The sequence below is a fragment of the Lytechinus variegatus genome, chromosome 2 (genome assembly GCF_018143015.1).
Source record: "Lytechinus variegatus isolate NC3 chromosome 2, Lvar_3.0, whole genome shotgun sequence".
Classification (NCBI taxonomy): domain Eukaryota; kingdom Metazoa; phylum Echinodermata; class Echinoidea; order Temnopleuroida; family Toxopneustidae; genus Lytechinus; species Lytechinus variegatus.
Genome location: NC_054741.1, coordinates 49,079,574 through 49,106,913, shown reverse-complemented (window position 1 = coordinate 49,106,913; position 27,340 = coordinate 49,079,574). Strand labels below are relative to the sequence as shown.

The window sequence follows — 27,340 nt, the reverse complement described above, 5'->3', positions numbered from 1 at the left end:
TTAGTCGGTATAAAATTGAATCAACTCCCAACTTCACTAAAAGATTGTTCAACTGTATCCTGTTTCAAAAAAATGTGTAGGGCCTACTTAATGGAAAATCTATAAAATTACCAGGGTTTGTGTGTGTGTGTATGTTTGTGATGGTGTGTGTGTGTGTATGTTTATACATTTATATATCTGCTGATAAGTTTTTTGTTTTCTTAGTTTTCTGTTTCTGATTGTAAATTATGTCGATGCTATTATTTCAGGGGCCATTCTCTACAAGCAGTTTGCTTTTTTTATGGTCCTATCCATATTGTGTACCGTTTCTTAGATATTTTTTTAAAGTGCTGTTGTAATGTAATTTCATTATTAGTATTATTAGTTATTCATTGTAAAGCGCTTTGATCATATTTTTGGTACCTGTTATGCATATTTGTATGTATTTCTTGCATAATTGTGTACACTGTATGATTTGTATATACACATTTTTATGGTTGAATAAAATTGAATTGAATTGAACATAATTTTCATTATTGCATTATCGATTTCATATAAATTCATGTGGTATAATAACATTACTTTTAACAGCATATAATTTCCCTTTGTGCAAATTATGTTTAGTATACTGCGTCAACGTATTTAATAAAATATATTATAATCGAATTGAAATTATAATTTTGTTCAGTACTCGACTGTGTTAAATGTATTTCCACTCAATAATAAGAAACTGTCAAATTTATATTATCCATTTTAGTATCAAAATCATGATTTATTCAGATTATAAAATTGCTCAGAAGAAAATTGAGCAAAAGCGTAATCTAAATTAGGAATTATATAATTCATTTATTATGACGGCACCTACAGCAATTTGGCGATCAACCAACATTTTCATGATCACTGAGTATCATTTCCAAGCTTTCTTTTATAGGGATGGGGTTATGCCCCATTTCTTCTTACTTACCTCTATATCTTGTCATGAAATTTCATGACGGCTACTACAAGACATTAACGACCATATATGGTGATCATAATAATCCGTAATGCAAGATGCGGGCCCCATGCGTGCCTTTAGATGTCTATTGAAGGATAGCTTTCTTGAGCTCTTAAATTAAAAGTGATCACTGTTAAAAAAAATTGTTTTTACCATTAGCCACAATGATATACATAAAAAGGAAATGGTATCACCGCGATCATCACAGCTGAGAATATCAACCAACCTTTACTCAAAATTTCTTGCATTTGTCGGGTTGCTTACCTTCAAGACATTGTGGAGATATCGTTGAAAATTTGATAGGACCCTTCACTGGATATTCATGCATGTGTGATAGAACTTTGAACAAACACTGATTCCCTCTGACAGCAGGAACTAGTTTCAGCAAAAAAAATTAGAAAGGAAAGGAGAAAACCCTCTCATATTCGAATCTGATGGATTCGTTTTTTTTTCTCTATTAAGTTAACGAGAACCAACTTTTGCAACATACAGACAAATGATTCCAGGATTCTGCGCTGAAAAAAATACATATTTTCACAATACGCTTAATGTCATTTGTCTCGTACTTCCGAAATTAATTAAATCAAGTGGTGCTTCATGCTACTAGTTTAGACTACTACCGCTCGCTCAAGACATGTTTATTCGCCTTTTATTCTGAAAACAAAATCCACATCTTGCTCTGCAATGGCAAAAGCCGGAATGTATTTCCTTTTTCTCGTTTTCGTTGCTTGCCGGACGAAGAAGCAATGCTGTACGGAAAGTAATGGTGGTGAAGGTAATGATATCATATATTAGAAGTTAATTTTCTTCATCTCGCTAACTATTCACGCTATAGCTCCTTGCATTCTTTAACTAAGGTTAACCAAATGTGATTGGTTTCATAAGGCATCATTTTCTTATTTATGGTAACTAATGATGCAAATGATAACTTTATATTACTTTTGCAGTTACTCTAACTTGATTTTTGAACCATAAAAGGACTGGGGTCGTGTACAAAGTTTTTGGAGATAAAATCATAAAAGGGGTTTTATTTCTCTTTTCAATTGTTCTGGTTAATGAAATTAGATTTTAATTTATTCGGTAAATGATCTGCAATAATTTCCATTAGAAAAAAAAACAATGAAAGACAAGAGATGATAAAACAGAGAAATACATAAGAAATTCTAAAATAAAAAAAAATACATAAAGAAATATTTGGCTTTCGATTTCTTCTTTGAAGAAACCTTTCAATAGGATTACAAAGATGACATATGAAGAAAAACAAAATCAAAACTGGACGTGAAATTGGGTCTTACATTTGCAAATTGTGTTTTCCACGAATAAATTTGCATATTTGATTCATGATAAATATAAAAAAATACTATTCTGATTTTTTTTAAAACGGCCTTGTAAAGACGTAGTAAAGAATGTACGTGCCAAATTTCGGCACGATCATGCGAACATAGCGGCCGAGATCAAAGGGGAGGGGGGCCATCATGCCCCTCCCCCGTCATCAATACCTCTTAAATAGCCCAGTCCTTTATGGGTTAAAGCGTGTGCTATAAGTTGACCCAATATTGATCGGTGCTCTAAGAATAAGAACCATATGGGAAGTTTGCAAGTTTGTCATTAAACATCACTGAACCAATGTAATTAAACCTGATATATTATATGCTTGCCATGTATCAAATCAAGTTTCAACACCTTTCTTATTCAGCTGAATATTTCTAGCTCAAGTCAGTCGCCCGTCTGAGAAGTTACATAATCAAAACCTAATAGAGAAATGAAAAAAAGTAATAACGTCGCAAAATCAAAACTTATAAGAACCTCTCAATTGGAAACTGTGATACAATCATCCAGCGATCTTAATTTATTATGACGGCACCTACAGCCATTTGGCGATCAACCAACATTTTCATAATCACTGATATATATATTTTTAATTCAAAAGGCTGAGTATCGTATATAGGGATGGGTTCATTATAATTTTGTTCAGTACTCGACTGTGTTAAATGTATTTCCACTCAATAATAAGAAACTGTCAAATTTATATTATTTAGTATCAAAATCATGATTTATTCAGATTATAAAATTCTTCAGAAGAAAATTGAGCAAAAGCTTAATCTAAATTAGGAATTATATAATTCATTTCTTATGACGGCACCTACAGCAATTCGGCGATCAACCAACATTTTCATAATCACTGATATATATTTTTTAATTCAAAAGGCTGAATATTGTTTATAGGGATGGGGTTATTGCCCCATTTCTTCTCACTTACCTCTATATCTTGTCATGAAATTTCATGACGGCTCCTACAAGACATTTACGACCATATATGGTTATCATAATAATCAGTAATGCAAGATGCGGGCCCCATGCGCGCCTTTAGATGTGTATTAAAGGATAGCTTTCTTGAGCTCTTAAATATGAAATGATCACCGGTAATAAATTTGTTTTCACCATTAGCCACAATGATATACATGAGGAAATGGTATCACTTTGATCATCACAGCGGAGAATATCAACCAACCTTTTCTCAAAATCTCTTGCATTTGTGTGGTTGCTTACTTTCAAGACTTGGGACCTTTCGCAATCATCACGGACGCTAGTATTAGGGTCCCCTAACACAAAAGTTAACGCTTAATCATACACTTGATTTTTAAGATTGATTGTGCATTACAGTCAATAGAATCAAACGTAGAAAACTGCTCTACGATCAATGCTAAGTTTTGTGTAACAGGGGGGTTACAGGCCCTACAAATCTGCTTTTCGTGTGCAAAATCCCTTTCCGCGACACCCGTACCGCATACATGCATGTATATTACGACTGATGGCTGGAGATATTCAAAATGCAGGACCTAAAATAGATTATGACATGGAGAAGAAAGTGGTTTTTCAAACAAATCTAGAACATATTGAGTGAGGAAAAACTTACTGAATGAAGGCTTAAATACAGATCATTACAGTCCATCGAATCGATATTGCATTTAATGTGGATTATTGGTGGATCACTGGCAATTGATTTCATGGAAAAGATCAACCTCTCCAGCCGAACATTTCGCATGCGTTGATATATATGTACACATCATATGCGATACCTTAAATTTGAACTCGTTTCCTTTTGTTTCTTTGTTTCTTTTGTTTACTCCTTATACACAAACGATATGCCTCTCGCACACGATGTGAGGGGCATTATGTTTTACATTCCCAAGAAATGGGGATTAGATTCAAATTCCGGGGGGACCACTTCCATTGATGAGTGGATACCAGGCACGACCATGGGGTTTCGAAAAGTACCCTAAACATGCTAAACAAGGGAAGCAATTCTTTTCCAGATTATGAAAATGCATCTCTTAACAAGTATTTGGCTTGTGAAACCCTACAAGTATTGAATATATATCTCTTATTTCAGCATTTTAAACATCGTTTTGACACCCTTATAACATTACATAGGCCTATATACGTAACGTACCTGCCCACTCTGTCCCCTTTTACGGGTGGTCGCTATTGGTATCCACTAATCAATGGAAGTGGGCCCCCCGGGCGGCCTCTCGAGCTCTAGGAGGAGTCAAATGTGGCTTTGGAAAGTCGTCCTCAATCGGATAAATCGCTGTTACCATAGTAGCAACCAGAATTTTGCACACGAAACGCATATTGAATGTTTCCGTCGCAGATGCGAAACGAAAAAAAAATCTCATGTCACACAATTTGCATTGCAGGACTGAGTTTTACGACCATGATGACGGGCCCAAAAAGTCCCTTCCAAAGTCAACGACCGTTGTAAATAAGCGTCCGCGTCCTCAAACGAAAGGTCGGGATTGTGGAGATATCGTCGACAATTTGATGGGACCATTCACCTTGTTCACTACACCCATTCTTTGCCCGAGGAAAGGAAAGAAAAAAATATGCAAGCAAAAGACTAAGCAACCTGACTGGTTTTGTAATGGGTCTAAAATCTTTGTTCAAGCTGGTAATAATGCGATTTTCACTGAAATATTACACTTGCAATCAAAAAATTTTCTCTTGCACAATTTTCAAGCATGTGAAAAACTCTTGGAAAACATGCTATAAATGCACAGTTCATTGCAAAGCTGCCATCTGTCATTAGCACCATTTGTAAATCATCGTATTGCAATTCAGGGGCTGTCACGCTGTTAAGCTCAGCTTATAGTGTCAACCCCTGCAACATTCTAAAATTGATATGCAATAGAAAATGCGATTTCGTTCAATGTTTTCGCTAGTCATCTAATTCATTAAATGTATTACTATTGCATTTTCTTTGTTGATATGTTAATGAAAAATATTACAGAAACCAATAAATGAAAAAATGAGAAAAGAAAACCTATTTTCCACAATCAGCACCATTTCAACATGTTCAATGAACATGATGAAACCTCTTGGAACCAGCAAGTAAACAAAACATACAGGCCGTAATTAAAGATCTACTGCCTCCTCGGTCTCTACTGTAAAAGAGAAATAGTCATAACAATTTATTTCTCTATTTTTCATGTAATTTGTAAACAGGGCAAAAAAAACCCAGCCAATTATTTGTCAATAATTCATCAATTTGAAGTTCAATTTGAAAATATAAGAGCCTTAGGAAATGTTTGTGATGATGAAAATATAGATAATGTCTAGAGTGCTAAGGAATGCTCATTGAACAAAAAAAATCGATTTAGTTTTCATGATTGTAGATATACCACAAAATTATGTGCATAGCTTTCCCCCATGCAAAAGGCCATTTTTTATTATTTATTTTATCCAATGTATGATGCAATCAAAAGCTTACTGTAAAGCATCTCCATCCCCTAGCTCAAAATGTTAAATGGCTGTCTTCCCCTATAAAATAATTTTAATAGTAATACTAATACTAATATCGACTATACTATACTATAGTACCACTTTGAAAACAATAATATTTTCAACATCCACGATAATGATAATAATGATGATGATGATGATGAAGATGATGATGATGGTGATGGGGATGATGAAGATGATGATGATGATGGTGATGGTGATATCATTGATGTTTCTTGGCGTTATCGTTGATGTTTCTTGGCGTTATCATTGATAGTAATTGCTCATGGATACATCACATAAATGAAATTGAGAACAAAGTTGCAAAAAATATTGTAATAATACATCGCCTAAGTTTTTACTTGCCTAAAACTGTATTGCGTACATTGTATTGCCTTTTAATTTTGCCATATTTTTATTACTGTAATTTGGTCTGGGTTAACACATATCAAACCCATCTTAAAAGTTATGTTCCCTTCAAAATAAAATTGTACGTATTATTTCTCCAGACGACAGGATACCACTAGCAAATACCACAAATTTGTTTCATTCCCTAAAATTGTTGAAATTAGAAGACATCAACAAACTTCAACATTGTCATTTTCTCTTCAAGTGTTCAAATTCTCAAATTTCACAAAAAATTCGTGATTCATCTACACATGTTTCCAACATACATCATTCTGATACCCGCTCAAATAATCAAATAATATTCTTCCAACACAACATCCGTTATACTGGCCCAAAATATGGAACGAAATTCCGGATTACATAAATAAAATCTCCATCGACAACCAGCTGTGAGTATAAAATAAGAAATATGCTTCTGTCGTTTTATATACACTCTAAAAATGAAGTGCTAATTTAGCTCTCCGAAGTGCAGTCACTATACACGCTCTTTAAGAGCTAAATTAGCACTTATTATTTTAGAGTGTATATATATATTTCCCATCTTACGTTTCCTTTTGACTTTAAACATGATAACATGAACCATGGACAATTGTTGTTGCGGCATTTATATTTTGCCCCAACGGATATTTTGTTGAGCATTCTATTTTATTTAGCAATTCATGCCCGCATCCCTGCTCACGAGTTCCCTCTCTTGTTTCCTTTCCTTTTCTTATTTTCTCACCCATTTCATTTCTATAGACCAGTTCGTAGTTACTTCATGGACAATTTTGTTCAAATGACCTTTAATTTCTTTCATCATGATAGGCAGATTTCAAAGCAAGATATTACGTAAGCTTGCCTTACATAGCAGGATGAAGAAATTTAATAGACCAGCTGACTAGAATAGCACACCAATGAACACTTAATGAAGGTATTTGTTGCATTCCTACTTTGAATGCATATCTTAGCATGTTGCACAATGTACTTGACAAACTGTGAAATACCAGTCGTTCGTGGAAGCATTGTTGTGTTTTGTGGATGTAAATGAAGACGACAATTCAAAAGAATATATGAATAATCAAGACATCAAAGTAGGTGATTATCTCATTAGATTTTAAAGCACCATTTCACTTTAGTACAAATGACCTTCTTCTGATCATGCGTAGAATCTTTTGATCATGCGCAGAAAGGAACTACGAACTGGCTTAATTATTTTTTGTCTATAGGCGTATCCCGCCACAAGCCTCAGCTTTTAGGGTATATACGCCTTCTTCCTTAAACCCAACATGTACATATTTATATTGTTCATAACAAATCGATTTATGTTTGATCTTATGCTTACAAGAGAAATGTGTGATGAAATTGAAGAAAATAAAGTTTTATTTGAATTGAATTGAATAATTCAGAGTACTATACTGCGTACTTACCACTATATAAGTGCTCAGGTCAAAGTCTTAATATCATATCTCTTCAACGGGACCATTACTAGTTTAGGTGCTTTAATCGGTTTCGACAGGTCCCCACAGTTCGGAGTCGAAGATATCGATATTGTATATTGTATCATACCCCTACCTTTGATAAGATTGAGAATGTATTCCAATGATATAATTGTTTTGAAAATATCCGTTTTGCAGCTTGCAAACTTGGGTATTATACGTGTCATTTCACATTTTGTTATTTACCCTTACATAAACTTGGGGCTGGCCGCTCCTGTTAAACTGACTGATGTATGAATGAATTTCATTGAAGACGATGAAAAACTGATAAGCAACATAATTACTATTAAGGTCAACGCATTGCAATAAATCATAAAAACGACATGCTTTCTCTGAACAGATATCATCGGTGTTCCTGTAGGATTGGAAAGTGGGGCCATCCCAGATTCAAGCTTTACAGCTTCTAGCCAAAAAGGCCCTAACAACCGAGCTTCGTTGGCGCGGTTGAATATACAACCGGATGGATATATACGAGCAAGTTGGTCTGCGAAAATCAATGACGAGAACCAATGGATTCAGGTCTGTATAATACAGAAATTAAAAAAAATCAAGGTTCTAATGGATAATTTGTTTTTCTGTTCCAATAATGAAGAATCACAACGAGAAAAACATGTTCTGATTCGTTTTTGTAGATAAAAAAACAGAACAGTGAAATCAGAAATACTTTTTGGCTTTTCCCTGATTTCTCATTCTAAATTTGTGTTTTTATATTTAAAAAAAAATCAGAACACGGTTTCAGCTCTGTTGTTCTGTTTGCAAAAACGCAAAAAGCAAATCGCAACACGCTTTCCGCTCCATAAATCTGTTATCAAAATTGGCGTCGGCTCTCCGATGACTGCATAAAGGCGTCATTACGGCGTCTGACGGTGATGTCATGAGTATTGTGACGCAATGGCGTCATGCAACGTAACGCCGCCTTTACGCTGCCGTAACATGTCATAACGGAACGATGTTTCCCAGCAACGACTTTAATGAAATTTTTTGAGGTCACATTCGGGAATACTTTGGAGGGTATTCGGATGGTGTTGTACCTTTCAAAACAAGCCGAATTCCTTAACGAATATTTCCGAAATTTCTCGCATTCGGGGAAGCAGAACAGAATACTCCCGAAACTACCCAAATACGAGTATTCGGATTGATTCGCAGCTGATTCGGTTCCGCTTTAACTCTAGCATTAATAAAGAAATGATTGACATTTTGCAATTTGTTCGAATAGTTTTGCTACGGATTTAGGGGTTTTAGTTTTTTCAGAGAAAATTTAATACAGTCGCATGGTTCTAATAATGGCTAACAAGTTGCTTGCATGATTGAGAATCATCGTTGTTAATATTCCTCTAATTTATCATCAAACTAATGTTAAGGAATAAAAAAAAATGCATGGAACATGAGTCGTGATGAGGAAACATCACTGGGCCAGCTGCACTAATAGGCACATGTAAGCTAGAGTTACATGAATTCTTCCAAATAATTTCCGACCGAATCAAAGGCGACTCGGTCCAGAATAGGAGCCGAATCGGAGCACAATTACCAATAATTGACTTCCAAGATTGTCCAAATGCCTCTCTGAATCAAAACGAATTCTCGAATGTGGCTCGAATGAAATTTGTCGTGGCCACATTCGGGAGTATATTTTGGAAGGTATTCGGCTGGATTCGAACATTTCAAAAGGAGCCGAATCCCACCCGAATTTTATCGCATTTGGCGAGGGAGAACAGAATAGGTAGCGAAGCCACAGAATCCATTAGAATCAGGCAATATTTGGGCAAAATCAGTCGCGGAGGAAGAACAAAATGCTCCGAAACTAGCCGAATACGTGTATTCGGATGGATTCGCAGCTGATTCGGTTCCGGTGTAAACCTAGCTTTACGGATGTCTTGTTATGATTGCCTTATGTAGCCTTATTTGATATCTTTGTACTTATTTTCATCAACGTACTGTAAATTATATGTCTAAGTCAAGTTATTAAACAAAACTAAAATATCACAAATTGTACGAAATTAAAGAAATATCACAATTAAAAAATGGCGCCCAATTTGACCTTCGGCATTCTGGAACGGAGTTCTTTTTTTAAGCACTGATTTGGTGTTCGTAATCATGGTAATGGAAAGGATTAATTCCCCATCTCCCATACCACGTTCATGTCATTTGAGTCTACATCGGATCAGATTATACCAAGCACTCAATATCTAGTGTAATTTGAACCGGGACCAGCTTCATTCTAGGGAGCTTTCTTTCACGATGCACGACGGATTCAACAACGCAGAAAACGTATTGTCAAATGACAAAAGCGCTTCATGACAAAGCACAGCCAAGAAGTCTGGAAGAAGCTGGACTCTGGCGATATATTGTTTGCAATTTTTGTCTGCTCAGAAACGTAGGACGAGCATGAGGAAACCGCCGTTTCACTTTACCAATTCTTGACAAAGACTTCCCAGCTGTTCATCGTCATTTGATTGGCAGTTTCAATACATTTACTGTGTTCTTGAATCCGTTCCTGTTGCTGTTGCGAAACCTCCTATAGCTGTTGTGTTGACGTACACAGTCATGTACAATCATCAACGCCAAAATGCATTCGTCAATTCATTCGGTTTTACTCGCACTCGGCATAGCATATTTTAGTACTGTATATACAAATGGCTAAGTCTATCTATCACCATTTCTGCACTTCATGACACTCCTTCCAGAGGCTGCCAAAGGGATTACTACATTGTAAAAAAAAATCGCCGGCAGTCATCCGAACCGTCGTGTCAGTCAATTTTGGTCCACCCCCCCCCCAAAAAAAAAGGTCGTTTTTTAGATTTTTGCATGAAATAAAAGTATAAGCTCTATTCTATTCATAACTAAATTTCTCGGCAGCAATTCATTATATTTTCTGAGATATGAGAGGATTTTCATGGTGAATATTATAGTAAATTTTGAAGTCGGTGTGTGATACGACGGTTCAGATGACCGCCGACGAAATATTGGGTAAAATTTTAACCAGCTCGAGAGTATTATGTGTCCAAAGAATTTGGGGCAGTATTTTACCCAATGTGGGAAGCATATTGTCTAGTAAGGTTAAAAATAAGTAGCAATTACTTTAGAATGGGAAATTTTTTTATCATACTGGATAAACAAAAATTCCCAACGTTGGTTGGACACATAATTACCCTTATGGAGCATATATCCCCAATATTTTTATATTTTTAGAGTGTACATCACGTATTAAGTATCAAGTTTCTTAATCATAATTTTAATTTATTTATATTTCAAACTGTAAGGTTGATCTCTTGGACACGTACAACGTCACTGGATTAGCAACACAAGGTCGTACGCGTTCTTATTCTTGGGTCAGCAGCTACAAAGTTTCATGTAGTATAGACAATGTGACCTTTGACACAGTGAAGGATCCCAACAATCCTAACGAAGACAAAGTGCGTAACTTTTTTTCTTAATTCTAATAATTTAGTATGCGTTTACCATCATATTGAGAAACAATTTAATTAGGATTCATGATATAATACTAATATCATGGGATATCTTTGAGGACAGCAAGTATGAGTGAGAAATGTGAGAAATAATTAAATTTAGAAATATAATCTAAAAACATATCATCAAAAATAATTATGCTCCAGTCATTGGTCCAAAGTGCACAATTTGAATAAGACAACATTGCTAGCCTCGTTCGAACACGTGAATGCCAATAGTGGTTTCATAAACATTTATTATTAGTAGTATACATTAACGTATGTCCTCACCATCATTATTTTCCCTTATCATTATCGACGTAAAAATCAAATAGAATCGTTAATCATCAGCATATTCACTTTCTCCGTCAAATGCGCTTCTCAAAATCCAAAATAATAGTCTGCGCATTTTCCGTTCCATTACATAAACTATTTATTGAATGGCTTGGTACTATTTTGGATTCATTTATCTGCTTTGGTTTGTTTGGTGTATGTTGATTTTAAGATTTTCTGTTTTGCTTTTATTTTCAAGATTTTCCCCGGAAATACTGATAGAAATTCCATTGTTTTCAACCCCCTGCCTGCTTACACGGTTTGTCGATATGTCCGTGTGATACCTGTCACATGGGAAAAATGGATTCAGATACGAATGGAAATATATGAAGGAGGAACCGTTGAAAGTAAGTTTGCAGTAAACATTAAAAGAAACAGTCTAGATAATCTAATTCCACCCATTTTAAACGCTGCGTTTTAAATCACAATGTTTTGATTTAAACGCGTTTTAAAATGATTTTAAATGAATTGATTTCTTTTACTTTGATTCGTTAAGTGATGTATTATTTTCTTCTAATAAAATATTGGAACAAGTATGTCTAAGACTTTGTGCGAATAGAAAATAGTTGTATCATCTTCAAATAAAACATAAAAATATATCTAGATACATCTACAATATCATACATAATTAACTTGGGACCTAAAATTGATCCTTAAGGTACTCCACATTAACAGTGCAGATGCGATGGGAGTAAACAAAAAAAACTTGACACCTCATAATTCCCAAATATAAGAACAAAAATGTCACGAATATAATCATTATATATGGCTCGAAAGAGTATCTTCTCCCAAATAATTTGATATCATAATTATGTGGTGTTTCTTCACGCTTGGATAATCAGCAGGTATTTTTTGCAGTGATGTAATTTTTTATTTGCGCTAATGTAAGGTACGAATGCAATGAATGAATCCAGATGTCAACGGTGTCATAATCCTATAAGAGTTAGTGAACATATTTGATAATCCCTTTTCAATTAAATTGACTTGAGAATTGATACTTAAAGTTATTGTTTAGTAAATAATTATACTGTTAATTACTGAAAAGGTGTTTTGAAATGGGTTTTAATGCAGCCCTTGTATAGGATTATTGCATTTCCCCTTAGATTTGAGATTAGTGAGGTGTCAATAGTTTTTTACTAACACGGTAGATTGGTTATTATTTACAACAAACATATATTAGATCATAATTAGGACAAGAAATCGTTGTACCTCTTTAATTTTCAAAGTAGAATACTATACCGTTTCAGTACCATATGATTCTGTGGCCCGCACCAGGCCCGCACTAAATTAGCCCGCTTCACAGTTGTTCGGTAACTGTAACGGATCTGCATTACTTTTTACGCTACTTTTACAATGGCGGTGGTCTAGGGCACACGAGAGTAATTCATCTGCGCGCAATGCAATCCGGACAGGCGTAAGTAAAGATCACATGACTTTGTTGATTAAAATAATTCATTAAAAATAGATCAAATGTTTGTATATCAAAAGAAAAACGATAGAGATAATGCTATGTTCATACTCTTTCATAATTAAGGCGTTTTGGGGAGGCTAGACTGCATTTTTGTATTTCATTTTAATTATTATTACCCACAATGCAGTTCTGGTTTTTGTGGCAATGAACTGGCCGAAATTATGGTTAGTCTTATTTCAGGCCATTTAACTTTTGATTGAGCTGGGCAAGTACCTATTTAACATATCAAGTCTTAATGTACTGTTAATTGTGACTAATGTCAGTGAATTAAAGCAAAATCTATCGAGGAATTGATTTTTAATGATTTTTTGATGAGCTATGATATAACACGTGAGTGAATGGGGGTCTGTAATACTCATGTGTTCCCTCTAATGTTGTTCCTTGTGACCTTGTCGACCATACCTGCAACAGCGTGAACAAATTAAACTGTAGGCAGACCATGAATCAAAGCGTCAAAAAGGGCAGTTATGACTTTTTGTAAGAATTCATTAACGATTTATTTGTTCGTCTTATTAACTGAATATTGTGAGTGTGGAGCCCGAGCAGACCCTTGTCTTTGAGTACTAAAAGACTTTTCAAAAAGGGATACTCTAAGCACGTTATAATTGTGAACATGGTGCGTATCCAACTAAACAGACATTTTTTCCCCCAAAAGAGAATTTTTTCACTAGATAATAGTGATAAGGGATCTTTTTGATTTACCAATTCCTCTTCTTTCCTTATTACCTTGATTTTTCCTCTTGTTTTTTTTTCTCTACATTTCTCCTTCTTCCCTTAAGATTTCTTCGCCCATTTCATTTCTCTTTCCCCTTTTCTCATTTCCTTCTCAACAGTGGAGACCACGACCACTGATGATTTGACGACACCTGATGAATTGATGACACCTGATGATTTGACGACACCTGATGAATTGACGACACCCAACGAATTAACGACACCCGATGACTTGACGACACATGATGAATCGACCATACCTGATGAATTGACTACACCTGATGAATCGACAACACCTGATGAATTGACGACACCCAACGAATTAACGACACCCGACGACTTGACGACACTTGATGACTTGACGACACTTGAAGAATCGACGACACCTGATGAATTGACGACACCTTTTGAATCCACCACACCTGATGAACTGACAGCACATGGTGAATCGATGCCACCTGAAGGATTGACGACACCTGATGAATCGACAACACCTGATGAATTGACCACACCTTTTAAGTTTACAGAAGCGGAAGCAGTATCATCTCGTACTGGTAAATTATAGATTACTTTATCAAATAAGCTAAAAATCATTATAAGCAAGTAAGTTTTTTTTTGTTAACAACTATCTTGTTTGTTTTCCCCTTTATTTTAATTTAGATGTATCCCCGAACAGAGTTCGGAGGATAGTATATGTGAATTCTGCCTCCCCGCGCCGTCGCTGTCGCGTCCGCTGCCGCAGAGATATTTCCTTGTAAGCGCTCTACCATCTGCATTTCTTCTCCGATCATCTTCAAATTTGTCATGAATGTCCATTATGGTAAAGAAAAGCCGCCCATTTTATTTTGGAGTGGGTGGAGACGTGGGTGCCATGGTGACCATATTTTTGTGAAAAATTTGGTAAAACCTGTAATCTCGGGGGAGGGGGGTCAGTTTGACAAAACAGTTGGCACACAGAAGCAATATTAGAAGGTAAAGCGAAGATGCCCAGCATTTTTTTTTTTTGGTGGGGGATCTTTATTGCCATGGTAACAATCCAAGTGAGTGTTATCAATAACTATGACAATCCAATTATCAGTGAAAAAAGCACACAAAAACTATCAGCATTGAAACCCTTGATGACCTATTGCCATATTATACATATTTGTCCCAACTTCATCCAAATCAGAGATTGAAAGAGGGTTAGGTTTACAAAATATATCCAGATTACTCTATAATTGTATTCCCCGCATACATTCGTAATTCCGACGCTTCGTAATTCCAAGGCTTCGTATAATTTCGAAGGTTCGTTAGTCCGAAAACGAAATAAGGTTCGTAATTCCGAAGGTTCTTTAGTCCGAAAACGAAATGAGATCGTAATATCGAAGGTCCGTTAGTCCGAAAATGAAATGAGGTTCGTATAAATTCCGAAGGTTCATAAGTCCGAAAGCGAAATGAGGTTCGTTTACAAGTCCGAAGGTTCGTTCGTCCCAAAACGAAATGGTCGTTATAACCTATTCTGGTCCAGCCCCCCCCCCCCCCTGCGCAAAGCGATTCTGCAGGTTCAAAATACATCAACACGTCCCTATCAATATTTGATTTAATAACCCGGGGGGGGGGCACTTACATTGACGAGTGGATACCATGCGCGACCAAAAAAAACACGTAAAAAGGATGTCTGTTTCACGATAGGGCACGTTACGTACGTAACGTGATAAGGGTGTCACAAACACAAAAATAATGAAAAAATGGAATCTATTTCACTCGGAAGATTACGTGTTTAGGGTCGAATTTGCGGGGATGATAAAACAAATTAAAATGTTTTATAAAGGACGTCCTTTATGCCCCAACACTTCGTGTTTAGAGTCCGATTTGCGCGAGGTGTAGAAGGTGGGGTCATACTAAACCAAATAAGGTAAAACCGACGACCGAAAGACCCGTAACAATAAAACTTTCCTGTACTTGTTTAGGAGTTCATTTCAGGGAATATTTGCCAAGAGTATCGTTTTTGTTTCCAATACTTGTTAAGGGTACGGTTTCACACGCCAATACTTGTTAAGGGGTGCATTTTCAGAATATGGAAATTACGTGTTTACGTGAATGGAAGTGCCCCCCCCCCCGGGTTTAATAACTTACATGATAATAATTATGCTCTTACTGGTTTTCGTTAATAGGTTAAAAGTAGTTTTCTCGTTCAGTGCATTGATATTTTATTTGTTTGATGTTCAGTAGTCTGGGTTTTTTTTTAAGTTGTACTGAATACTGTAAACATGTTCAGTTTTGTCCTTGTACTTGTATCATGTACACGTATTTATGTTTAAACCGGATAAAATAAATATTTGCTGGTCTAGCAAGGACAGAAAAACATGAACTATCCCTTTCAGAGAATTCTGCGTACGTTAACGCCCCTGGTAACGATAGATCAGCACCTTCCCACAGGGGTGGTAAAAGTGGGGGCAGGGGAAAAGGGCACTTGCATCCCCCCAAAAAATCCCCGGAGGAACAAAATACTATTTTTTTCCAAACTGAGAAATTCCATTGTTTTTTTTTTCCAAAATGAAATGTGCCGTTTTTTTTTAAATGAAAATATCCTCTTAAGCTCGCTCTTCGCACTTGCATTATTCGATGTGTCCTATTCACGCAGTCCTTAATAGGTTCCTTTTCTTCTGGTCAGTATATGTCAGCTCACACTTTGCGCTCGTGTTAATTCTTCAGTAAGTTGCACATCTTTTCAATGATTGCAAAAACTGCTCAGCATGTTTTATTTTCACTTCTTATTGAAATGTCCAAAAAAATTGAGCTTGCGATTCACGTTCGCAACACCTCCCAAGGATGCCCTTTTTTAAATTGACCAAAAAGCAGGTTTACAACATCAGCCTTGATTTTTTTTTCCAAACCACTCGCTCGTTACACTCTCTCGCAAAAAATAATGCCTAAATATATATCTTACCATAATCAGAAATCATTTCGAAAAGGCTTTGGTGTTCTTTATTCTATTTTGCTCCGCCGCCCTTCTTTTTGCCTCCCCAGCATCATCAAAACAATCGAACAGCAATGGTGTTTCTACCCCACCACGCTTACTCTTCCAGTTTTCCCGGCTCCGCCACATATTATTTCATTTTCTCTTTCGGATTAATGAACCTTCGGAATAAAGAACCTTATTTCATTTTCTGGTAACGAACCTCAAGAACAACGAACCTTATTTCGTTTTGGGATTAACGAACCTTTGAAACAACGAACCTTATTTCGTTTTCAGATCAAAGATCGAACCTTCGGGACAACGAACCTTATTTCGTTTTCGGAACATTGAACCTTTTTTCGTTTTCGGGTTAAAGCACATTCGGAATAACTAACTTTATTTATTAAATAACGAGCACAAAGAACTAGATGATATCATTAATATAACTTTTTGGACAGTGTAGAAATCAATTTTGCTACGTAATTACAGGAAAGTAGACAATTTATAGACCATCAAATCTAACGTTTTTATTTAAATCAGAATTGCGTATAGGAGACTAGAAATGAACAAAAAAAATTTATTGGTAGATCTCTGTATCGTCTTTCGTATGTATTATATGATTATGTTTAATGCATTCTGATGTAAATGTGAAATGTATATACAGATGATTAAATACTATTGAAAGAAAAAAAAAACTTATTTCATTTTCGGACTAAAACGAACCTTCGAAATTACGAAGTGTAATCGTATTCCCCAACATGTGCTACTGGAAAATACTTTAGGTTCTGCAGAGTCACCCCGGGGGGGCCACTTCCATTCACAAGTGGATACCATGCGCGACCATGAGGTCTCGAAAAGCACCCTAAACACGTAATTTCCATATTCTGAAAATGCACCCCTTAACAAGTATTGGCATGTGAAACTCTACCCTTAACAAGTATTGGAAACAAAACGATACTCTTGGCAAATTTCCCTGAAATGGACCCCTAAACAAAATTATTGTTACGGGTCCTTCGGTCGTCGGCTTTACCTTATTTGGTTTAGTACGACCCCACCTTTTACACATCGCGCAAACCGGACTCTAAACACGTAGTGCTGGGGCAAAAAGGACATCCTTTATAAAACATTTTAATTTTGTTTTATCATCTCCTCAAATTAGACCCTAAACACGTAATTTTCCTAGTGAAATAGATACCCTTTTTTCATTATTTTTGTGTTTTTGACACCCTTATCACGTTACGTACGTAACGTGCCCTATCGTGAAAAAGACATCCCTTTTACGTGTTTTTTTGGTCGCGCATGGTATCCACTCGCCAATGTAAGTGGCCCCCCGGGAGAGTCACGCTGCTGCCTTGTCATCAAATTTGGTACCTAGAGACAAAATGTGGGCAGGGTCATTGCTGCCATGATGATTGTATTTATTTGTCAAATTTCTGGATGATGCGGTGGGTTCGGAGGATACATGTGCTCGGCCGAGCATTTCTAGTTTATGCATGTATTTGAGATGATACAGAATAATTATAATTCAAATAATTGTGCATTTCTTGTTTTTAAACCCAATGTGGCAAGTTACATTTCGATTTTCCCAACATAACGTCTTGGAGCAGTAGAATAATATATCTTACTTGTGTTGAAAGTAATCACACCTGAGTTTGTTCATTGTTCTATTCAGTGGCGTACCGTGGGTCAAGGCATGGGGGGGCACCAGCAAACATTTTGAGTCACTTAATTAGTGAGCGTTGTATACTGACCTGATAGAGACATTTTAAGGACAGTGCCATTAAACGGATTTGTACCTCACTGATGAAATAATGCGAGCGCGAAGCGCGACCTGAAATTTTGGTACATTTAGACCTGAAAAAGGGACATTATAAGAAAAGATTTGTAATCATAATACGTACCTGTTTCGCTAAACAAACAAAGCGAGCGCGAAGCGCGAGCTGAATTTTTTGTATCATTCGGAGCCCAAACAAGGACATTTTAAGGACTTTAATTTAGGAATCCATTAAGAGTATCTCACATAATCATCTAATGCAAGTGCCAAGCGCTTGCTGATTTTGTTAGAATTACATCTAAACTCATGAAACACTTGTAGTCATTGTAATCATGCACTAATCAAAATATTGCGAGCGCGAAGCGCGAGCTAAAAAATTAGGAAATTTAGACCTGAAGAGGGGTATTCTAAGGCTTGTTTGTAGGAATTCACTAAAGTCATACGTATTTCACTATCCAAATGATGCGAGGGCGAAGCGCGAGCTGAATTTTTTTATATTCAGATCAGAAAAAGGGAAATTTTTAAAAGGACTGATTTCTCACCAATCCACTAATGCGAACGCAAGCACAGACAGGAAATGTTTTATATTAAGACCTTAAAATTAGGCAATCATTTTATGTAGTCATGAAAAAGAAGCATATGTCACTTCATAATACGATAATCACTCGAAGTGCGAGGAAATATATTCTGTGAATATTGACTTGAAAACGGGAGGTTTCAGTACAACAGGATTATACTGTAGATCTCGTTAAACAGACAATGCGAGCACCAGGAACAATATAGACCCTGAGCAAATTATGTTTCATAAAGTTATGAAAAAAATGATTCTTATGTAATATAACATAACATAATCATAATATAATATAATATCAACAATAATTTCTTATTTCCCACTACGTTTCTCTTCCTTTCTCCCTCTTTTTCTCATTTTCCCCATGTTTTTTTTGCCAGCCGGTGGGGGGGGGCACGTGCCCCTCATGCCCCCCCCCCCGTAGTTACGCAACTGGTTCTATTCCTGGTCAGGGTGGGTCATTTTTAATAACTTAGCACCAATATTATTCTCGCCATCGAAATCTGTCGTGACTATTCGCACTGCTTTTTTCATTATGTTCCCAACAATTTCTTTTTATACACATCTTGAAGATATACCCATACAGAACAGATATAATCATAGCATGGTTAAAGTGTAGATACCATGCATAATACTTTCAATAAATTAGAGTTAACAACTTGGCAAGAAAATCAACTTTTTGTGTTGCAGATTTCTATAGATAGTCAGGTCCAGATTTGAGAAAGGTAGACTGCCTTACGCAAATCGTGTTAATGCTGAATTGAGAAGTGGCTTAGCATAATTTCAGGGCGCTGAGTAAAAATTTGCTGTTTGCCAATCTTGATTTTGATGTTAAAATCCTCAAATTGGCAAAAGCAATATGGCCACCATTCTACACCATTTTTTGCTCTATTCTGAACCCCAAAACTTGTAACAAAAATGTTCTTCAACGGCTTTTGGTAGTATTTGCTCTCAGAAACCACATACTAAAAATCTCCCAAAGTCCGGATCCGGGAAAGTGGTTATTTTCAAGATAGCGTCTAAGATGGTCGTCAATAAAATAACCGATCGACACTTTATCTGTACCCTAGACATCCTTTTCGGTGCATACATATATTCAGTGGTGTAGGGGTAAAAGTAAAGTGTGAACATAAGCACTCCAGGATCCCTGAAAATCCAAGATTGCGTAAAAATGGCTGCCATGGTCTAAAAAATCACAATCCATCTATGTCCTATTTTAGTGACTTTTATTTGGGTTTTATTCACTGGTGATTTCAAGGATCAGGAAGTAAAATGGGACAAGTTACAAGGACAGTCAACGGTCCTCTATGTCCGAAAATCCAAGATGGCTTTCTAAATAGGAGTCTAAAACAGCTGTTGTTTTTTAAAAACCCTAAAACCCGACATAGTCTGTTTAATATCTGCCTTTAGGATATTATTTTGGTGTCTAACCCATGGTTTAATGGGTCAAGAATTACGTTAGGACAAGTAACAAAAACAGTCTATGGTCTTCCATGTCCAATAATCCAAGATGGTTTGCAAAAATGGAGTATAAAATGTCTGTCGTTAATTACAAACCGACACAGTTTGTTTAATAACCTCCTGGAGAATATGATTTTTTAGTTTCACCCATGGTTTGAAGGGTCAAGTATTACATTGGGACAAGTTACTTACAAGGACAGTAAGGGGTTCCAGTATATCCAAAAATCCATAAAGGGCTCAAAAATTGGAGTCTATAATGACCGTTCTTACCGAACAACTGACATAGTTTGTTTAATATCAGCCTGAGGTATATGATTTTGGTGTTTAACCCATGGTTTAAAGAGTCAAGTAATAAATAAGGACAAGTTACAAGGGCAGTTAATGATCCTGTATGTCTAAAAATTCAAGACAGCTTCCAATAAAGGAAACTAAAATGGCTGCTGATACTTAAAAAATTACATAATCCATTTAGAATCCATCTGGGAGATATGATTTTGCTTTGTACACTATGGTTTCAATGGTTGAATAATACTTTTGCATTACTTACAATAACTTACAAGATGTTCATTTGCCTATTATTCAAAGATGATTTTCAAAATGAGTCTAAACACCTTAACATAGTCCTATTTAGGTGAACAAAATCTACGCTATAGTGGTTTCAAGGCTAAAATAAAAATCGGGACAAATAACAAGGATGGTCAGTTTTCTTTTTCTTCGTAAAAAGTCCAAAACGACTTTTAAAATTGCGTAATAATGACTGCTGTCTACTAATGATGAAAACATAAGATAGTCCTTAGCACTAAAATGACGTGTCTTGAAATACTTATGAGTGAATTATGCAACTTTTTAGGTGAAAGTGTACCATATTTTTGAAAGTTTGTTTTTCGGATGTTTACTTTTACTTGCACCATCATCTAATTAATATATCACTAACTCTTGTAAAACATATCTTGATGAGTCTTAAAAACAGAGACACCAAAATACTTGCGCTAGATGGGATATGAAGTATTGTCATGTGTGTATCAATGGTGGCCAATTCGAATGTAATTTTTGGAGCGTTCTTCAATTTTTTGACAAAATAGACAACAGCGTATCCCTGTAATTCGTCTTAACTTTTTTTTTATTTGACCCTTGAAATCATGAGAAAGAAACAAAAATGTCTCTAGGTAGAGAGTATATGCACTTTGTAGCCAATTTTTTTTAAGAAATAGCAACTATTTTCTAAGCCATCATTTTTTTGCCAAAAAATGGCGGACACGTTAAAGATATCACAATGTGATTATGCCAGTATCGCCCCAAAATTATCAAACATTTGGCCATATTATTTATCAATCAGCAGCTGTGAATCACGGTAGCCATCTTGGAATTATAGATGTCGTACACATTATATTTGCAACTCTGGGAATAACGCATAGACCCCAATTTCTGAAATATAATCACCCATAAAAATTGTTAAATATGGGAAAATGCATTCAAAATGCCGCCACTTTGTTTTTGCCGATTTTAGGATGAAAACATCAGAATCAAGTTTGGCAAACAGCATTTTTGGATTCAGCACCCACGAATTGCCTTTAAAAAATTGATAAATCAGCATTAATATAAAATGCCTAAAGCACTTTTTCTGAGCAGATTTTTAAAAATCTGGACCTGAATAAGAATGGCATTGTGACCAATCTATTTTTACAGAAAACAGATTGCAATTATCTGTATCGTTTTTAAATCCTTGCCTTTATAAAGGGTTTGTCCGAGTAATGATAATAATAATGATAATAATACTTATAATAATAATAATAATGAAAATAATAAAAATAATGTTAATAATGATAATAATAATGGAAATAATGATAATAATAACAATGATAATAAATATCATAATAATCATAATAGTTTGTGACTATTAAATATTGTGGTAAACAAAATTTTCAAGGTAATACAACGTAAACTTGAATTGATTTTCGTGCTGTCGGCTTAAAAGTATCCTTTCTGTATTATTTTGCAGGTGTGCAGAAATGGCTTTTGGAATTGACAAACGAAGAAACTGTATGTTTTTCAATGACTGCCCCCATAGTCGTGTATTTCAGCTGCTTGTGTATGGCGTTTCTTCTTCGTACTTTTTTCCTTTTAAGTGGGACTAAGAAGGTAGGTGGGCGCATACACTTGCATTTCCGATAAATATGATGAGATTGATGCCAGAGGCAGTGGCGTAGCTACGGGAGGGCAGGGGGCACGTCCTCCCATAGGATTTGGTGTGCCCCCCCCCTGAAAAAAGGGGCAAGACAGAAAAAAGAAGAAGAGGAAAATAAGAGGAGGAAGACGAGTGAATAAAATAAGGTGGGGGAGAATTTCAAAAATAATTTTCCATGTAAAATTTTCGCTCATGCTTCGCGCTCGCATTGCCTGTTCGTTGACATGTCTTGCTCAATGAAGGCTGATAAGTATCACGTTTTGAAGTCAATATACAAAATATATTTCAGCTCAAATCTCGAGCTTTCATAATTTTTTTATGATTTATATATTGATTTCTTTTTTTCAAGTGCTCTGTAAAATGTATGTTTTATGGTCGCATTATTTTATTTGTTGTCGTGTATTCCACAATGTTCTCAAAATATCCCTTTTCAGATGTAATTGTAAAAAAGTAGGCCTATCAGCTGGCGCTGAGCGCTCGCGTTTTGATTGGTTAGTTATGTATACCTCTATTTATTTTATAACAAGCTACTTAAAATCCCAATTTGGTTACAGTTGATAAAAAAAATCGGCTCGCGATTTGCGCTCGCATTAATGTTAAAAATGTATTAACCCATTCATCCTTTTTATTTACGAAATGCTTAAAATACCCAGTTTTTAAGCCTAATATCAGCAAATTCCACGCTCTCATAAGCATATTAGATTAATAAGTAAAAAAAAATAACACTTTCATGAATTCCTAGTAACTAAATTTGCCCCCTTTTAGAATGCAATATCGAAAGTTTTATCTCGCGCTTAGGAATAATAGGAAGATATTTATCATTTTCGTGTATAATTACAAAATTTTCTTAGAATGTTCCGGTCCTAGGTCAAAATAATAATTTTAAAAATATCAGCTAGTGCTTCGCGCTCGCATTATTTATTTAGTGTAATCCACATCCCATTCACAATTTTTCTACAACATTAACACAGAACTTGAGATTTTTTTTAACTTGACTAATAAACCAAGATTTTTCACCGAAGAAGAACATGGAAAAGAGAAACTTGGAGGATAGGGACATTGCCCAAGCCCCACCAGTTAGCAGGCCTGTCTGTGCACTTAACTGGATGTCAGAATTGACGAATCTTAGGGAAAGGGCCTGGAACTATTATTACATTCATGAAAATTTGACCAAAGGCAAAAACAACACAGACCAATTTCATATCATTATTTTAATTGATCAATTTGGTCCAATGCATAGAAGACTTAAATATCAACAGCTTTGCTACTGCTTGCTGACACACGCATAGTAGGCACGAAGTGGTTGTTCTGATACGCGACTATACCCCTACCGTAATCGCTTTGGAGGATAAGATATACTCTTCGAGGTCGAAAAAAAAACTTAAAGTGCACGAACATGACTTCAGGTCAGGTGACTTGAGTTCAACTCTCATTGCTTGTATTTCCATTGTTGCACTTGCACACACACACAACGCATACTCACCATATCCCTCACACACACACACACCCTCACTCACACACACACACATATATATATATAGATATATATATATACATATATATATAATAATAAATAATAATAATAACGTTTTATTTACCCAGGGTAGCTAGCCACTTCAGTTAGGAAACTGCTCTACCAGCGATTACCGCTTTTTCTAGTTTGAATTAGAACTAGAAAATCTGCACTCGTAGTGCAGTCACTATACAAGCACAGTAAGTGCTAAATTAGCACTTCATTTTTCACATATACACACACATATATACATATACAGTGCGTATCAAAAAAAAGGTTAAAACTTTCAAAAAACCCTGGAAATTAAAAAATATACAACATGTGGGTAATTTTTTCACATATAATCTTGGGTCTCATCTATCCAATGAGAATAAAAGTTTTGACAGAATATTACACTTGAGTGAGCAACTGTCCATTTTTGTAAAGCTCGCAGAAATCTGTTTGCGCAGAAATGCTCGTTTCACGCTGTGTCAAGTGGAAAGTACAAAATCTAACTTACCCTGCGAAACATTTCTCAAACATTTCCTCTGCACCTTTAGTCAATTGATATAAAACGGATACATTCAAGCATTTCGTAACAATTCTGACACTCAAATTGAAATTTCAACACTTTTTGTGCCAGCTGGATCTGAGGCCGACATGACTAAATCTGAACAAAAGTTTACATCAGACATCTCCAGCATCTTTCCACTAAGCTTTTTAATATTTAAAGTGTGTTAACAATTCATTTTTCATTGAATACTTGTTTTTTCCACACTTTTCCCAAGGCTTGGCAATGATTAACCAAATGAAAATCAAGTCTAAGCCATTTCAAGTAAATCACAGCTCAGTGTAAAGCTAATATACTTTTATTCGCATAACTATTTCAAAGTTCTGCGCAAATCATTAACGGAAATATTTTTCGACAGTTATATCGTCATTTGCTTAAATGGATCTGTACCAACGTTAAATTGTGGAAAAATCTTCAGGATATTACAAATGTATAATTTTACAGGATTTTTTTCTAAGTGTTAACTGATTTTGATACGCACTGTATATAAAATCAAGAGGGTGATCAAATTTGCAAAATCTGTGGCAAAGAAACACCGAATACGCGCACCACTTTCTGAGGCGCTCCAAAGGGAAAATGAAGGGGAGTAAAAATATAAAAAATAATCTTTTTAACAAACAGTACGACCAAATACATGCATCACATTTATTCAAGTACCATGAGTACTGTTAAGCATCTATGGGCAAAGTCTGACGAAATGGCTTTAGATAGCTTTCTTTTATTAAAGAAGTAAATTGTTTGATTCTCTTTTTCTTTCTTTATCTGAACCTGCATTTCTTCACTATTGTGTCTTATATTAGGAACCACCGGTGATGCTGGAGCGGCCCAAGCGGATGTATGAACTGGTCAATTTCTGATCTAATGACACGAGAACACACGAGATGACAGACAGTTTAGAGTACAAGAACAGTAATAAAGAGAGGCAAAAGGGATACAAAAAATTGTGGTTTTCAAATTACGTTCAGATTTGAATACCTACGTCAAATCATAAATTAAGTGTATGGCATGCACTGTAACTTGAATCTGCTTCCAAACTATGGAACAGAGCAATTCAAATACCACGGACTTTATTCATAATTAAACGTTAATAATCTCCTTGCAAATCGTCAATCGAGCCCACCATATTCCACTGCTTCATTTAATAATCAAACTTTTGGTTATAAATGTAAATTTGACTGAAATCATGTTAAGTTTAATACGGTGGCAATCTCTTCGACCTTTACAAAGCTTTGATGTTATTCTACAGTAGCTTTATGCTTGCAAACCTTGAATATTTTATGGAAAACAATAAAAAATATAAGGAATCATGCTGAACATACAGGGAAATATTTTTTAAAGTAAATCGTTACCATGGTTACTCTAAGATTTATCAGCGAACCGGAGGACGACGGACGAGCCCCCCCCCCCCCTCCACCGCCTCTGTTTTATTCTTCCTTTAATTTTGTACAGGAGCCTTTAAGAAATGTAGTTCCTTCATGGACCAGAAGTCTTACGAAATCGCAGTGTCTGGCTCCAGCAAAATCGGTTTGAAGATAAAATAAGACGCCCCCCACTGGTCCATATTTGGCCCGTTGATATTTACTGTTTCAAATAATGGCGTTTGTAATTTAAATTTTGCAATTGGATTCTGAAAAACATACCTTTTTTGCTCTTTGTGTAGCCATTTTATAATCACCGAGAACAATAAAGTTTGAAGGCAAAGGTCATGTCATTTGGTCTTTAAAAAAAACTGATGGGATGCGATGCTTTGCTAATATAATTCTGAAACGTACTTTAAGGAAAAAGTTTTGGATTTCATGCTCAACTTCGGTTTGACTTGGTGTCAATATCTTCCTAAGATATTGTTTGTATTCTAGGTTAAATACAGAAGACTAAACATTTAATGTCATTGGAAAGAAGCTTCATTTTACTTTTTTACGTTTTGTTGATTAATGAGGTAAACCTTGAGAAAGTTGTGCAAATATTCATATAAACATATGAGATCTTAATACTCTGGCCTTAACACTACAATTTATAGATTTGGCAATGCCACAAATATTATTATCCATGTCTCATATTTTATCACACTCTAAAAAATATTAGGTTAAATGCTTATAAAAATAATGTGTCCAACCAACATTGGGCATTTCTCTTTGTCCAGTGTGATGAAATATTTACCCATTCTAAAGTAATTGCTGCTTACTGGACAATGCTTCCCGCATTTGGGTAAAATACTGCCCCAAATTGGTTGAAAATAGTTACCCTCTTGCTGGTTATAATTTTTCCCAATATATTTTTACAGTGCACTCATCCAATCCCCCATCATGCCCATTGTCTGTTGTTGATTCATAATTTTACCTTGAATGTATTTGGGTTTTTTTAATCTTTATAGAATGATGGTTGTTATAATGATTATTGCACGGAGTCTTTGTAATAAGTTATAGAAACTGAACAGGTCAACCTATAGTAAAACAAAATAAATGAATGACTGGATATTACACGAGGTCGTTATGATATTGTGTTGTTCAATTTCTCCGAGTTTGACTGCAAAAATATTTTTTTGCAGAATTTTGTCTCCGTGTTCGTGTTAGAGAATCATTCTTAAACTTTCCCCACTTAAATTTCAAGTCCACCACAAAAAAAATTTTTCGAAGAACTAGAGAAAAATCGAACAATATGTCGCTTATATTTTATCGAATCAGATACATGTATAAGAAATAAAGTTTCGCCGTATGTTAAAAAAATCAATGTAAGCATAATATCACAC

General features: G+C 35.5%; 1 protein-coding gene across 1 annotated transcript; it reads left to right on the top strand.

Moving 5' to 3' along the window:
• The first annotated feature begins 1,124 nt into the window (after nt 1-1,124).
• Nucleotides 1,125-26,594, top strand: LOC121408242 (discoidin, CUB and LCCL domain-containing protein 2-like). The gene is made up of 7 exons (XM_041599639.1): nt 1,125-1,748; nt 7,979-8,157; nt 10,899-11,051; nt 11,617-11,764; nt 13,722-14,156; nt 22,346-22,485; nt 25,395-26,594. Exons 1-7 carry the CDS (start codon nt 1,658-1,660, stop codon nt 25,449-25,451), a joined length of 1,203 nt encoding a protein of 400 aa, XP_041455573.1. The 5' UTR covers nt 1,125-1,657; the 3' UTR covers nt 25,452-26,594.
• The last annotated feature ends 746 nt before the right edge of the window (nt 26,595-27,340 follow it).